Source organism: Mirounga angustirostris, unplaced genomic scaffold (genome assembly GCF_029215605.1).
Source record: "Mirounga angustirostris isolate CCGP_5_RB_7025 unplaced genomic scaffold, mMirAng1.0.hap1 SCAF_6, whole genome shotgun sequence".
Classification (NCBI taxonomy): Eukaryota; Metazoa; Chordata; class Mammalia; order Carnivora; family Phocidae; genus Mirounga; species Mirounga angustirostris.
The window spans coordinates 51,823,436-51,837,362 of record NW_026991714.1 but is presented as its reverse complement, the minus strand read 5'-3'; the positions used below and the strand labels follow the sequence as shown (position 1 = coordinate 51,837,362).

Sequence of the window (13,927 nt, the reverse complement as noted above, 5' to 3'; positions counted from 1 at the left end):
CATTTAGCACCTTCCAGGGTTAATAAAAAGTGTTCCATGATTTTTTTTTTTAATTGGAATATGATGAAATGACTCTCAGCATTTAATGTGGGCCAGGTGTTTTGTTTTGTTTTGTTTTGTTTTTTTACCTAGTCAAATTTTTTTTAGGAGCTGATTATCCACTTTGATCTAGGCCTTTTGTTGGGTTTTGTGTTTTTTTTTTGTTTTTTTTTTTACCTCCTGCCTTTTGGGGGCTCAATTCAGTACTTTAGGTAAAGAATGAAGCTATTGGGGCGCCTGGGTGGCTCAGTCGTTAAGCGTCTGCCTTCAGCTCAGGTCATGATCCCAGGGTCCTGGGATCGAGCCCCGCATCGGGCTCCCTGCTCTGCGGGAAGCCCGCTTCTCCCTCTCCCACTCCCCCTGCTTGTGTTCCCTCTCTCACTGTCTCTCTCTCTCTCTCTCTGTCAATTAAATAAATAAATAAAATCTTTTAAAAAAAAGAATGAAGCTATTAGCAAACTAATTTAACCCATGCTTCTTCCCTCCCTTTGTGTGTATGTGTATTTGTATGCACGTGCACACACACATACACACACGTATTTGTATATGTGCATATATCCTGTTTTAATCATTATGGTACCTTTGTGAGATAGGGATTATGCTCTTCATTTGCCAGATAAGAAAACCATGGTTTAGAGAAATTAAGTGACACTTGCTCAAAGCCTCTCAGCTTTCTAAGTTTGTCCTGAAGTCTGTGGCGCCTTATCGTAGGAGGGGAGAAAGGTGTGATTTGCATCCTTAAATTATGTAAGACAGAGAATAGAGACTAATATAAATAACTTTGAATCAATATGTCCTATAAATTGCTTTTAGAATTTAAGAACATAGCAAATATGAAGAAATTTGGAAAGCTTCTCACGATAAGGAGTCCAATTATAAATCGCAGTCATTTGTGAATTAGCAAATACAGCATATACCCCACTTATAATTTGGGATGCTGCAAAGCAGAATTTAATTTATTCTGATTATGTACTTTAAGATTAACCAGAGTTGTTTTGTGTTTGTTTGCTTGTTTGGTCAACAACGTGGAAGAACTGAAATCTTTCCTCGTCTGGTGGCACCTGAGCTTTTCCTGCCCTACCTTCCTTGCTACCTAGAAGCCCGAGTTGCTGGGCTACAAAAAAGTGTGGTTTTCAGCTCAGCGTTCTTGGTTTAGCATTTCTGTGGCTGTAACAAGTACCTGCATTATGTATCGTGCTGGCTACTTCTAAAGTCACTGCTCAGTCCCTGCATCTCCTGACTTCCAAAGCTCTTATCTTCCTCAACTTTTTCTGACTCCAGTCTCAAAAGCTTCCTATTCCCACCTTCAGAGAGATACCAGCAGTGACCGTAGGGGGCTTTGAATGGGAAGGCCTAACATGCTTCTTCAGTCATTGATTATACAGCAGTAGGAATACACACGTTGCCTGGGTGTTTTGTTTTGTTTTAGACTCTCGTAAGAATAAAGATAGCTTCGGGGTACCTGGCTGGCTCAGACGGGGGAGCATGCAACTGTTGATCTCAGGGTTGTGAGTTCAAGCCCCACATTGTGTGTAGAGATTCCTTAAAAATAAAATCTAAAAAAAAAAAGAAGAAGAGAGAAGATAGCTTCTGAATGGACACTTATTTAACAATATATTTATAAAGTAAGTGGTAAGGATAAGCAGTTGTATAATGGGGTTGCTCATATGTCTTCTACATTACAGGAGAGAAGGAAAGATGTCTGCATCTCTGGAGATGATCAGGCTTTTCGAATGCTTGAGATACAGCTTCAGTGAGGAAAATTTATATAGTTGTAGTTGTTAACATTGGCCTTGACCGAATCAGGCTGACCTGAATATAGGTGTTTGTGGAAATTCATTAGGCTTTTGACTGAGGCTTGGTGTTTCTCATTCTCTGTCTCTCTAGCTAAAAGAAGTCTTCCGGAAACAACTGGAGAAGGCAGAGTACGAGATAAAGAAGACCACAGCTATCATTGCTGAGTATAAGCAGGTATCGTGCCACTGCGGTTTGCGTTGCTATAAAAGTGATTATTTGTATTGTTTTTCTTTGGGGGGAAAAACCATTTTGTCTTTAGAGTTTCCAGAGCAATGATTGCATACATTCATTAAATTTGGCGGCTTCCTTTCTCCTCTGAAATAAACAGTGACTGGACACGCTTGCTGATAACATGGGAGGTATAACTGAGCGAAATGATCTGTTGGCTGTTCACAATGTTTGGGAGATTGAGAGGAAGAGGAAAGTTGATCTTTACCATTGGGATCCTGTCTCTGCCCTCCTCAGAAGTACATTTCCAGTAGACCTCACTAGTAACATTTGCCTCTTCGCCAGGGACTAAAGCTTAGTGATTATATCAAATGACAGTATCCGGGGAATCAATGTGTCCTTTGCTGTCACAGTATAGAATGTGGGAGCTCTTTTTCCCATGTGGCCATGTGACCTTACCCAACCATGGCCAAGGCTAGCAGGAAACCTTCTGTTGGGAACCTTTGATCTCTTAGTGGAGGGCTTGCTCTCCTTGGATGTTCCTGGCCCCTTCACCAGAGTGCTCCCAGAAAGCCCTCATTCCTGCCCGAGTAGTATCGTCTTGTCTCTGCTGCTCGTGCTGGGACATGGCAAGGACTCTGCATTGCTGAGAAACCCTTGAATGGACTGCAGCAGTTCCAGCATTCCAGAATTAACCAAGGCACCATTTGTCACCTGCTTATCCTAAGAACTTCCCTGGGGTCTCCTGCCTCATGTAGGAGTTTGAAATCTGATTCCTATTATTTTTTAAAATGTGCTGCTTATAAATAAAATTTATGTTCCTCATGGAAAATTAAGAAAGTGTAGAAGAGCTCAAAGAAAACACCCCCCCCATCGCTTAACCTTACCAACTAGAAATAGTCACTGTAATATACTGAATATGCGTTGTTGCTATATAAATAAAAATGTCATTTATATTGTTTGTGCTAGTTTTTGCAACTGGTTCACTTCATGTATTATGAACATCTTTTCAGAAGGATTTTTCTCCTTCATGGACGATTGCTTAGAAATAAGGCTTCAGAGCTGTCTTCTCTCTTTGACGATAATATGTGTTGATACCTGCTATCTGAGAGGCTTGATTCTTTGGGCGATCAAAAGATGAATTAATTCAGTTTCTCTCCTTTCGGAGCTGGTCTTGTAATGGGGAGCTAATACCTGTGCACAAATAATAGGAAAGGGAGCTTATTGCCCATGGGACAGTTGCCCATGGGACAAACCCTTCCTGGAGGCGGGGTGATTTGAGCTGTGCTTCAAAGGCCAGGCGAGATTCGGGTATGTGGAGGCAGCGAAGGGGGACAGAAATGGGGAGCAGAGGAACGGCACATGCAAAGGCATGGAGGTAGGTCAGTGAACAGAAATAGTTTTGTTTGTCGAGAGGTTCGAGTACAAAAAAGAAGAAGAGGTGAGTTGGGTCCCAGTTCGAGGAGGGGCTTTGGGTTAGGCAGAGGAGTTTGGATTTTACTCCGTTTACAGTAGGACTGTTTGAGCAAGAAAGTGGCATAATCAGGGACATATTGTTGGCACTGATCTGTCCCAGGGAGAAATGTGGAACCAAATGGAGAGACCCACAGGCAAAGATACAGACCGGTAAGAGGCTAACTGCAGAGTCTAAGTGAGAAAATAGAGAGCCTTAAACTAAAATAAGTAGTAATGAAAACGGAGAAGAGGAAGACCCAAAACATAGTCATTTTTTGCTGGACAAGGGAAAACACTGAAGGTGATCCCAAGATTTTCAATTTGGGTAACGAGGAGAAGGGATGGTTAAACATTAACCAATCCAAGTAACATTAAAGACCACGTGCTGTGGAACTTGCCATCACTGCAAATGGGTTTTCTTTCATCACCACATTAGGCCATGGGTGGCCACCATATGCAGCACTCTTCAAAATAGTAATCCTTGGGACTGTTCTTGAGTATTATCTGGCAGGCACGACCAGTAATGTAAAAGGCAACAGACCCATCTGCCTGAAGATAATTAGGATATAAAACATAATCCACATGCATTCTGTAGTTGGAATTGGCTGTGATTGGCTTTATTTTGGAATCTTTGGGGTTATTTGAAAAGGTATATGGTTTGCCAAAATTATACGGAGATTGCTTCTTCTTCACATCAGCCAGTATAGTCCTATTCATTATTTCCAGGCTTGGATCTGGAGAAATTGGGAACAACTCTACAAGCAGGCCCTGGTCTCTAGAGCCAATTTTTTTTTTTTTTAAGATTTTATTTATTTACTTGAGAGAGAGAACATGAGTAGGGGGAGGGGCAGAGGGAGAGGGAGAAGCAGACTCCCCACCGAGAAGGGTGTGGGGGGGTGTGGGGGAGGTATAATGACTCTATTCCAGGACTGTGGGATCATGACCTGAGCCGAAGGCAGACACCCCTCAAAACAGACATTAAAAAAAAAATCCCAGGGGTGCCTTGGTAGCTCAGTTGGTTAAACATCTGCCTTCAGCTCAGACTGTGATCTCCAGGTTCCCTGCTCAGTGGGAGTCTTAGTGGGGAGTCTGCTTCTCCCTCTCCCTCTGTGCCTCCCCCCACTCATGCTCTTTATCTCTCTCAAATAAAAAAAAAAAATCTTTTTTTAAAAAAACCCTGTTTTGATAATAGAGGTAGATCTTTTATGTTTTTAGTTCAAATTGCATTTTAAAATTTGACATCCCCTAACTTTTTTTATTCCACTTTTCAAAAATAAAAGATGTTATGTCACTCAAGGAATTTGAACATCTAGTAATTTTTTTAAGTAAATGGTTTTGTTTGGCTGGTTGGTTGGTTGGTTGGTTTTGGCTTTGAAAGCACTTATTTCTACCTGCTCCTAGTACTTGTTGTTAGCACCTTATTTCAGAATCAATAATGAGATTCTCTTTAATAAGCACTTATTATAGGCCAGGTGCCATACTGAATCCTTTGCATACATTTTTTTTCCACTGATTATCACAGCACAGCACTTTGTATTTATGAGGGAACTGAAGCTTAGGAAGGTTAGTGAATTTGCCCAAGGACACACTGCTGGAAAGTACTAGAGCTGGACCTCAGGCTTGTCATTTCACGCCATGTTGCCAAACCACTTGATCAGAATTTTAGTCTTTATTATTTTCTGGTCATTTTAACTCTGTTTTATCCCCTCTGCCACTTTTTTTTTTTTTAAGATTTATTTATTTATTTATTTGAGAGAGAGAATGAGAGAGAGAGAGAGAGAGTACATGAGAAGGGGGAGGGTCAGAGGGAGAAGCAGACCCCCTGCTGAGCAGGGACACCCACCCCCCCACCCCACCCCCCCGCCGATGCGGGACTTGATCCCGGGACTCCAGGATCATGACCTGAGCCAAAGGCAGTCGCTTAACCAACTGAGCCACCCAGGCGCCCCAACTTCTTTTTTTTTTTTTTTTTTAAAGATTTTATTTATTTTTTAGAGAGCAAGCGAGAGAGAAACAGCATGAGAGGGGAGAGGGTCAGAGGGAGAAGCAGACTCCCCGCTGAGCCCAATGTGGGACTCGATCCCAGCACTCTGGGATCATGACCTGAGCCGAAGGCAGATGCTTAACCATCTGAGCCACCCAGGAGCCCCAGGCGCCCCAATTTCTTAAGGAAACTTTAGGTCATTGAAAACAGAGACTCTCTCTGTGGCTGTCCACAGGAGAAGTTTCTGGTCCAGAATTCTTTTCTTCAGGTTTCCAGAATGGTACTTTGCACAGAGTGGATACTCAGCAAAAATTCTATAGATTGATTCCAAAAACAGGACAAGAATTCACTGGAAATAGTCACAAAGTCTAGTGACAAATCAAATTACCCCATGTGTTTTTCTACTAATTAAGATCAAAATATGCTTTACGCATGGAACACTCTCAGGCTCTCTGCCGGGCATGGGTTGCATTTGCAGGGCTCTCTGCCGGGCCTGGGCGGCATTTGCAGGGCTGTTCTTTTGCAAAATTTCCTCTAGCACCAGAGAAGCCAGAGCACTGTATGAGTTGATACACAGGAATGTGCACATCAGAGTTGTTCTGTTTCCTAATAAAGAAACTCTTTTCTTTTCTTCAGATCTGTTCCCAGTTAAGTACCAGACTGGAGACACAGCAAGCGGCCAGCAAGGAGGAGCTAGAAGTGGTAAAGGTGAGGGCGAGAGAAATAGCTCTGTGGTATGGCTTCTTCCAGATTCACAGTCTTACGTCACTACCTGATAGGACGATCCCAGTGCGTGAGGACGCCCCGCAGGCAGGACAGTTTATAACGTCACACCCGCCCTGCCCCCCTCGGTGCGGGAAAGGATTTAGGAACTCTGGAGAACAGAATCTGTCTCTGACCCGGGTGCGATCCTCTTCGCTGCCCGCGGAACGGTTGTGTTCCCATCCATCTTAGGGGTTGTTGGAGGCAGGTAGTAGGACTTCAGCCTTGTTACAAGAGGCCCCTGAGCCTTCTTGGACGGCGGACGCCCGAGAGCCCCCAGCATCCCGACGGTGCCTGAATGGATGTGGCTCCGGGGTGCGACCCGGCAGGATCATCCCGTTGCTCTCCGCCGGTTGTGTAGAGAGCATTTATTTATATGCTGCCCCCTGGTGGTGAGACTCGTTGTTGCTTATGTGAGAAAAGCGATTGTTCCATAGAAACAGCCGCAAAGCAAATGAATTGGTGTCTTAAGAAGCAGCCTGGGCGCAGCCGGCCCTCGTGACCTGCGTGACGGAAACCTGACGGAGTTCTCTTGGAATATGTTCGGATGCTAGTGCATAAATGCGCTCTAGGCACGTTAGCGTATCCCTGAACAACCTGGACAAGTTATTTACCTCTCTAAACTGTATTTGGTATCCTGTGAAATTCAGAGACATTACCTGCCTCGGCGGGTTATTTTTAAGATTAAATAAGATCACATATATAAAGTGCTTAGCTTAGTGGTTGGCACACAATAAACACATATTTTTATAAGTTTATAGCCTGAAAATTTGAGACATGAGAACTGAAAATATGAACCTTGTTCTGACTTTGTATCCCAAGTGGTTTTTTCTTATTTCCTGTTCTAAAACAGTCTGAGGTTATTAGTGACTATGATGTTGGTCATCTCCCTGCCTGAACCTGCTAAAATTTTGGGTTCATGTCTTCCCTCTCTGGTCTGCCTTTACCTTCTTCCTCCTTAGCCTTTATCATCCTTTTATTTACACTAACACTCAGTTGATGAGTTGCCTTGGCATAAAAGGGTTAACTATCCTGAACTAAATAAAATCTTGGTAGAAATATAAATGAAGTGAATTTATACGGATCACTCAAGGTTTTATTGAGCATCTAACTATGTGCACAGCTGTTAGACTAATATTGTTTTACAGAAATTATACATAACAAAAAGTTTAGAATTTTCCTGGGAGCAAGTTATACATATGCATGTGAAATATTTAGGGAATAGTTCAAAAGCATGTAAGCCAGCGCTGAGTTGAATGACACTGACAAGTAGGGTTATACAGAAGCAAAATCGTAAGAACTACAGACCAAAGATGACTTTGTGGAGGAGGCTGGACTGAAGCAGGATGGGTAGAATTTGGTGAGAAGGATTTAAAAAGGACATTCTGGAAGAAACTGAGTGAAGACCCAGAAATCAGAATGAGTCTCATTAAGGAGGCTGATGTGCTTCGAGCGTGTATTAAGGAATCGAGGGAAATACTGGATAAAGAGGTAGGCTTGTCTAATGAAAGCCCATGATATTCAGGCAGAGGAACTTGAACTTGTTTTAGCTGAATAAAGAACAACTAACACCTACTAAACACTTTCTGTGTGTACCTTTCCATGGATTATCCCATTTAACCCTCACAACTTCCTGAGAAGGTAGACACTATTATATCTTCTTCTTTTTTTTTTAAAGATTTTATTTATTTGACAGAGAGAGAGAGGGAGAGAGAGCACAAGCAGGGGGAGCTGCAGAGGGAGAGGGAGAAGCAATCTCTCTGCTGAGCAGGGAGCCCGATGCGGGACTTGATCCCAGCACCCTGGGATCATGACCTGAGCTGAAGGCAGCCGCTTAACCAACTGAGCCACCCAGGCGCCCCTATTATATTTTCTTTTTAATGATTTATTAGATCTTGGTTTTTTGTTTTTTTTTTTTTTGACAATGATCACCAAATCAGGTCATTCATGATCTCAAGGTCACAGTAAGTAGTAAGGCCAGGATTTGAGCCCAGGGAGTGAGACTCTACTCTCCATAGCCTTGGTTACTACACTGACCTACAGCCTCTTGCCCAGCACTACTTCCTTTTCATCTCTTGTTCGGCGCAGTGCTGTGGCTTTCGATGTCTCCGTCCTCCCATCACACCATTCCCCCTTCAGGTAATCCTCTACACTAGAATTAGAATGAGCATTCCCCAGGATAAATGTGACTCTCTCACTCTGTGTATCAGTTTAGAATTGGATTGGCCACAGAGAGGAAACCCAAAATAACAATGGCTTAAACACAAAAGATGTTGATTATCTCATGTATAAAAATAAAAAGTCTAGGGCTAGAAAGATCCTTGGTTTTATCAGCAATCCACGTGAGTCAGTTATCGGTAACCCACACCCTCAGCATGGGCTTCCATCCTCAGGGTGACCTGAAAGTCAAACCCGTCAACTGGAGTGGCCCCCATCACACCCACCTTCGAGGGTAGAATTTTAGGCCAGAAGGAGATGCAAGGGTACAAGGGCCCCTCCAACTGGGTGAGCTCTAAGTGGCCTTCCTTAAAGCTCCATACCACACTTTGCTGACCTATCAGAACTGAATTTCATGGCCACACTTAGCTTCAGGGGAGTCTGGGGAATGGCATCTTTTAACTGGGCAAACTGCCAGCCCAAATAAAATCAGAGTTCTGTTAGTAAGGAAGACAGGGAGTTGGATGCTGGGTGGGACTCTGCAGCCTCCAGCACACCTCTGTTCTTCAGCTCGCCTGCGGACTGCAGCCTCATGAGGCTCACTGCCGTCTCTCCAACGTGGAGCACAAGATGCAGTGCAGGCATTTTCTACAGGCTGAAGTCGGGATTCGATAGCATTACAGTTGAGAACCTTTGCCACGGGGCCATGGAGAACCCTTGTCACTTCCTTCCTCTCACTGCTGAGCCATCTCCTCCCGCTGGGCCCTGCTCCGGCTCCCTGCAGTTCTCTGAAGGGCCAGCATCCTGGCACACGGTGCTCTCCCTGCTGAAATGTCCTCCTCCGTCAGGGAGTCTGTTCCTTCGTATGGTTCAGCCTAATAGAACTGCTTACCCAGCTTGGTAAACTTCTAGTCGTTTAAGACCCAGATCAAAAGCCAGCACTTTGACGTTTTATTTAGTCAACAATAAATATATATAACAAATACTTGCTGTGTGCCTATTTAGTGCCAGTAGTGGGCTAATTATTCTTACAGGCTCTGAAGAGAGTTACAAGATATCTTTCAAGTGTCTAATGAATATTAATCAGGTAGGAATCTGAAGAGTGCCTTAAAGATGGGATAAGAAAGCAATCAGGGTATATGCTGTAATGAGCACTGGCTATTATATAAGACTGATGAATCACGGACCAGCATCCCTGAAACAAATAATACATTATATGTTAATTTAAAAAAAAAAGCAATCAGTGGGGGCTGAGAAGGAGATTTCTAGGGATTCAGGCCTGGGATGAGAAAAGCTTGGACATGTCAGAGAAATAATTTAGTGACCAGCTGAATATGGAATGAAGGAGAAGGGAAAGAAAAGATGACCCCAGTGTTCAGGCCTAAATGGTGGAAACAGGCATAATGACACAGAAATGTGGGGAGAGTTGGGGTGTGTGTGTGTGTGTGTGTGTGTGTGTGTGTGTGAAGAGAGGAGTGTAGTTTCGGTTATGGACATATTATAATATGTAGTAGTATATTAAAATAGAAATATTCTGTAATATCTTTTAGCTCTAAACTATTTTTGGAGGTATTTTAAGAAAACAATAGCACCAGTGTGTTGAAGAGTTGCTTTTGGTCAGTGCTGTGCATCTGATTGGCAGGCCAGGCAGGGGGCAGAGGTACTTTCATTACCTTGAACAATAATGATCCTCTTTGCTTAAAGCTGAACCAAAGGACATGACATAAACTTTGTTGCAAGCATAGATTTAGTCCGTCTGCTATGGGCCAGCTACTTAGACTCTTGAGTTTCTTCACTTACAATGGGGGTGATAAGAGTATGTGGTCTTACAGTAACTCTAGGATTCAGGAGACACTGCATGGAGAGCCTCTGGCGTGGGGCTCTAGAAAGACTAATGGCAGCATAGAATTTCTAGAACAGGGTTTCACAGAGATGCTCCCATAGTTTCCATTTCCAGGGTCTCTCTAGAGATACTTTAAGACACAAGGAGCACCTAACTTGCACAGTTGGGGTTTTGTTTTTTGTTTTTTTTTAAGATTTTATTTATTTATTTGACAGAGAGAGACACTGTGAGAGAGGGAACACAAGCAGGGGGAGTGGGAGAGGGAGAAGCAGGCTTCCCGCTGAGCAGGGAGCCTGATGCGGGGCTCAATCCCAGGACCCTGGGATCATGACCTGAGCCGAAGGCAGACACTTAATGACTGAGCCACCCAGGTGCCCCCACAGTTGGGTTTTGTGCTAAAACCATTTTGGTTGCGGCACAAGAAAAATAATTACCTTCAGAAGTAGGCCTGCCTTTGAGGACCACAAGCAGCGTCTACATGAACATCTTCTCCTCTTGTTTCAGGAAGGGATTTCTGCCGTGAAGTTGTTTGATGTGGGTTCTCTCTTTGGCTATTTCAGGGTAAAATGATGGCCTGTAAACACTGCAGCGACATTTTCAGCAAAGAGGGCGCTCTGAAGCCTGCGGCCATCAGCAGGGAGGAGCAGGGCGTAGACCTGGCTGATGAGAAGGACGCCCTGAAGAAGCAGCTGAGGGAGATGGAGCTGGAGTTGGCACAGACCAAGCTGCAGCTGGTGGAGGCCAAGTGCAAAATCCAGGTCGGTGACCAGAGGAGAGACACAGTCCGTGCTCTAGGACACATTCTCATCCTTTGGGTCCACCCATCCAGCTCAGCATCCGAAGATGTTTCCACATACGATGAACACATTTTTTGCCCACTAATGTGTCCTCCATCGTCACATTTTACATCATTATTTTTAAAGTGACATAAACACATAGTTTTAAATGAAAATGTAGTGATTAAGATAATATCCTAGGAGAACGGGTTTAAGCATATGCTTTTTTAGCTTTCCCTGAGATTTCTGTTGCCAAGGTCGCTCCTTCTCATCGAACTTCAGTCACTGTGGTAGCTGATCCTGAGAAAGAAAGGCCAGACCTTCTCTGTTGTCCTTTCCCTGACAGGTGAACATTAGCTGACACCCATTCTTTGCTTTGGAGCTTTTTCTCCTTCATCTTTACCTGACTTTACCAAATCCCTTTCCTGAAAATCTATGTCCATATCAGAAGATAACATAATTAGAAAAATAGTCCTGGCTTCTGATGGGCTGTTCCCATTTCCTTTTTCCCAAGGTCCTTACCCACCGCCATAACCTGCCATGGCTCTAACCTGGGCCACACTAGCGACCCTTAACCGTTTCTGTGCTGGACCCAGGATGTTGTCGGGCGAAGGCCATGTGTTTGGAACTAGAATTCATTCATGCTTACATCATCAGTAAAGTCCATCCATATGTCTATATGTTGTTTCAAACATGTAACCTGAACCTAAATTTGGACCAAAAACGCAGGGGGAAGAAAAGATAAAATGAGGTTTCATTTCACTGTTCAGAGAAAGCAAGATTCTGACTTTCAGTGGTAACTCTTTTAGCTCTAAACTGTTTTCTTGCATTAAGAAGCCAATTAAATCTCTTGTGGGTTTTGTGGGAGGATAGCTACAGCTATACAGACCTGGGGATTCCGAAAAGCTATACTTTGGTTTTTTGGGCAGAGAGAAAACACTTATATAACTCTGATGATTTTCTTTTCTTAACTAGGAACTTGAACATCAGAGAGGAGCCCTTATGAATGAAATCCAAGCTGCAAAAAACTCTTGGTTTAGCAAAACCCTGAACTCTATCAAAACGGCCACGGGCACCCAGCCGCTGCAGCCTCCGCTGGTCACCCAGCCACCCAAGGAGAGCACATAGTTCCAGCCTCCCCCCAAGCACAAGAGCACAACGATCAAAGGGACAGAAACCCAGGAGGAATCTCCCCGTATCCCTTTGCAGGAAAGTACAGGAGGCCAGAAAGCAAGCCAGGATCTCTCAGTAGCTCTCACTCTTTCTCGTTTGACACTTTGCAAAGGGATGTTTAAACTGACCTGAGTTATGTTGAATACCTGCTTTCGAGCTTCTTCATGGAAGGCCATGTTCAGTTCCATCATAATATTACCCATTATTTTATATGCCTGATGTTTAGTTGGAAATAAGTAATTCAGAACTAAATGCTTTTTATTTAGAACTAATTATTCCTAATTACTCTTATTTTACATAAAAATGGAGATGTCTTTTATTCCAAGGTTGAAGTGATAGAATGAGATTTGTCACAGAAAAAAAAAAAAGAAAAAAAAAGATTGAAATCTAAACCTCTTATCTTTTCAGGATTTATTCAGATAAAGCACACTGTGGGACCATTTACGACGTCTGTCAGGTTTCTTCCTGAAAGTGACTCCCTGGAAAACGATAATCCTGTCTAAAGAATAAACCTGGGATTGAACAGTCCCCCCAAAAAGAATGAGTTTATTTTCATTTTCTGTTGGGTATATCTGGAAATGAAGTGCCAAGAACCATGGAATAAGATAGACTATTGAGAAAACACCCTAGATGAAAGGAACAGAGCTTTTGATAAATGCAGGATTGGATAAATCATTTGGCCCTAGTATTCTAACAGGTCCTTTTGAGAAACTCTACACGGGAATTGCTGATTCCTAAGTCTGAACACAGTTGTGACTTCCGGCAAACGTGGAGTCAGAGGTGGCTGTTGTGAGTTGCAGCATTAGCGAACTTTTACCAGAGAAGCCAGGGTCAGCCATCGTGCTTCAAATGAAATAGAGAACCAGGGACAGAGTATTTAAATTAATGTTGACATATATTTGCTAAGTAAACACTAATATACTCTGCTTTTTAAAGTTACGAAATGGGAAATAAAGGTCGGCTTCACATCATCTTAGTTTACTGTTGGACAGCTTTTACTGATTTCCATATCTCCCTAAAATGCCCTTGGTACCCCAGACGAAGAGATGCAAATGCACTGGTAACATTTTTGATTGAATATAAAATCTTTATAGAAATACTTATCTCATGGAGAGGTAAAGCTGTTGTTTAAAAGTTGGTGGAAATCGTTTTTTTCAATTATATTTAACCTGTCTATATATATAGTCCTTGCAGGAAATCTTTTGGTAACAGCAAAACTAATTTTCCCATTTTCTCAGCTTGTTTGGAGGCTTTGGTCCTTTTACGCCAACCAAACTACTGTCCGCTATGTACAATAACATTTGTTGATACTCATCCTGCGCTTCATTGTTGAACATATTCTTTGCAAAGGATCTTAAACTCTGTTGCCAGAGTGATTCTCATCTGTGCCATATGTTGCAATTAAAAGTAACACATTCTTGGAAGTAAAAATTAAATAAGAGCCATCTCAACTCCAGGAGCATGCACTATAAGTTGCTCATAATAGATCCTTTCCTCCAAAATGATCATTAAACTCTAAAAAGTTAAGTCCCCTTCATTGGTGTTTATTATATCATCTACAACCCATAAAACTGATATGGATGTTATGCTTTATCACACTCATCAAATACTTTTCTTACAGAATTGTGTTTTGTCCTGTCGTCTTTCATTATAATATTCATTTCCTTGTAATCCAGCATTCTGAGTGTCCTTGTTGACTCTAATATTCCCTACTTGGTGATTTAGAAAAGGTAATCTTTTTTGTTGTTGTAAAATATAATGGCTAGAAAATTG

At 42.7% G+C, this 13,927-nt stretch overlaps 1 protein-coding gene across 16 annotated transcripts in view; it reads left to right on the top strand.

The window, feature by feature from the left end:
- Window positions 1-13,927, top strand: part of RABGAP1L (RAB GTPase activating protein 1 like) — a 773,530-nt gene extending 759,603 nt beyond the window's left edge. For 11 of the 16 annotated variants that reach the window (XM_064594287.1, XM_064594295.1, XM_064594293.1 and 8 more), the window contains 4 exons: window positions 1,927-2,010; window positions 6,080-6,151; window positions 10,766-10,963; window positions 11,957-13,927. In XM_064594287.1, the coding sequence (XP_064450357.1) occupies window positions 1,927-2,010; window positions 6,080-6,151; window positions 10,766-10,963; window positions 11,957-12,109 (507 nt within the window). In that variant the 3' untranslated portion in view covers window positions 12,110-13,927. The remainder of the gene's footprint in view (window positions 1-1,926; window positions 2,011-6,079; window positions 6,152-10,765; window positions 10,964-11,956) is intronic. The other 5 variants (XM_064594289.1, XM_064594296.1, XM_064594301.1 and 2 more) reach the window with 3 other exon arrangements.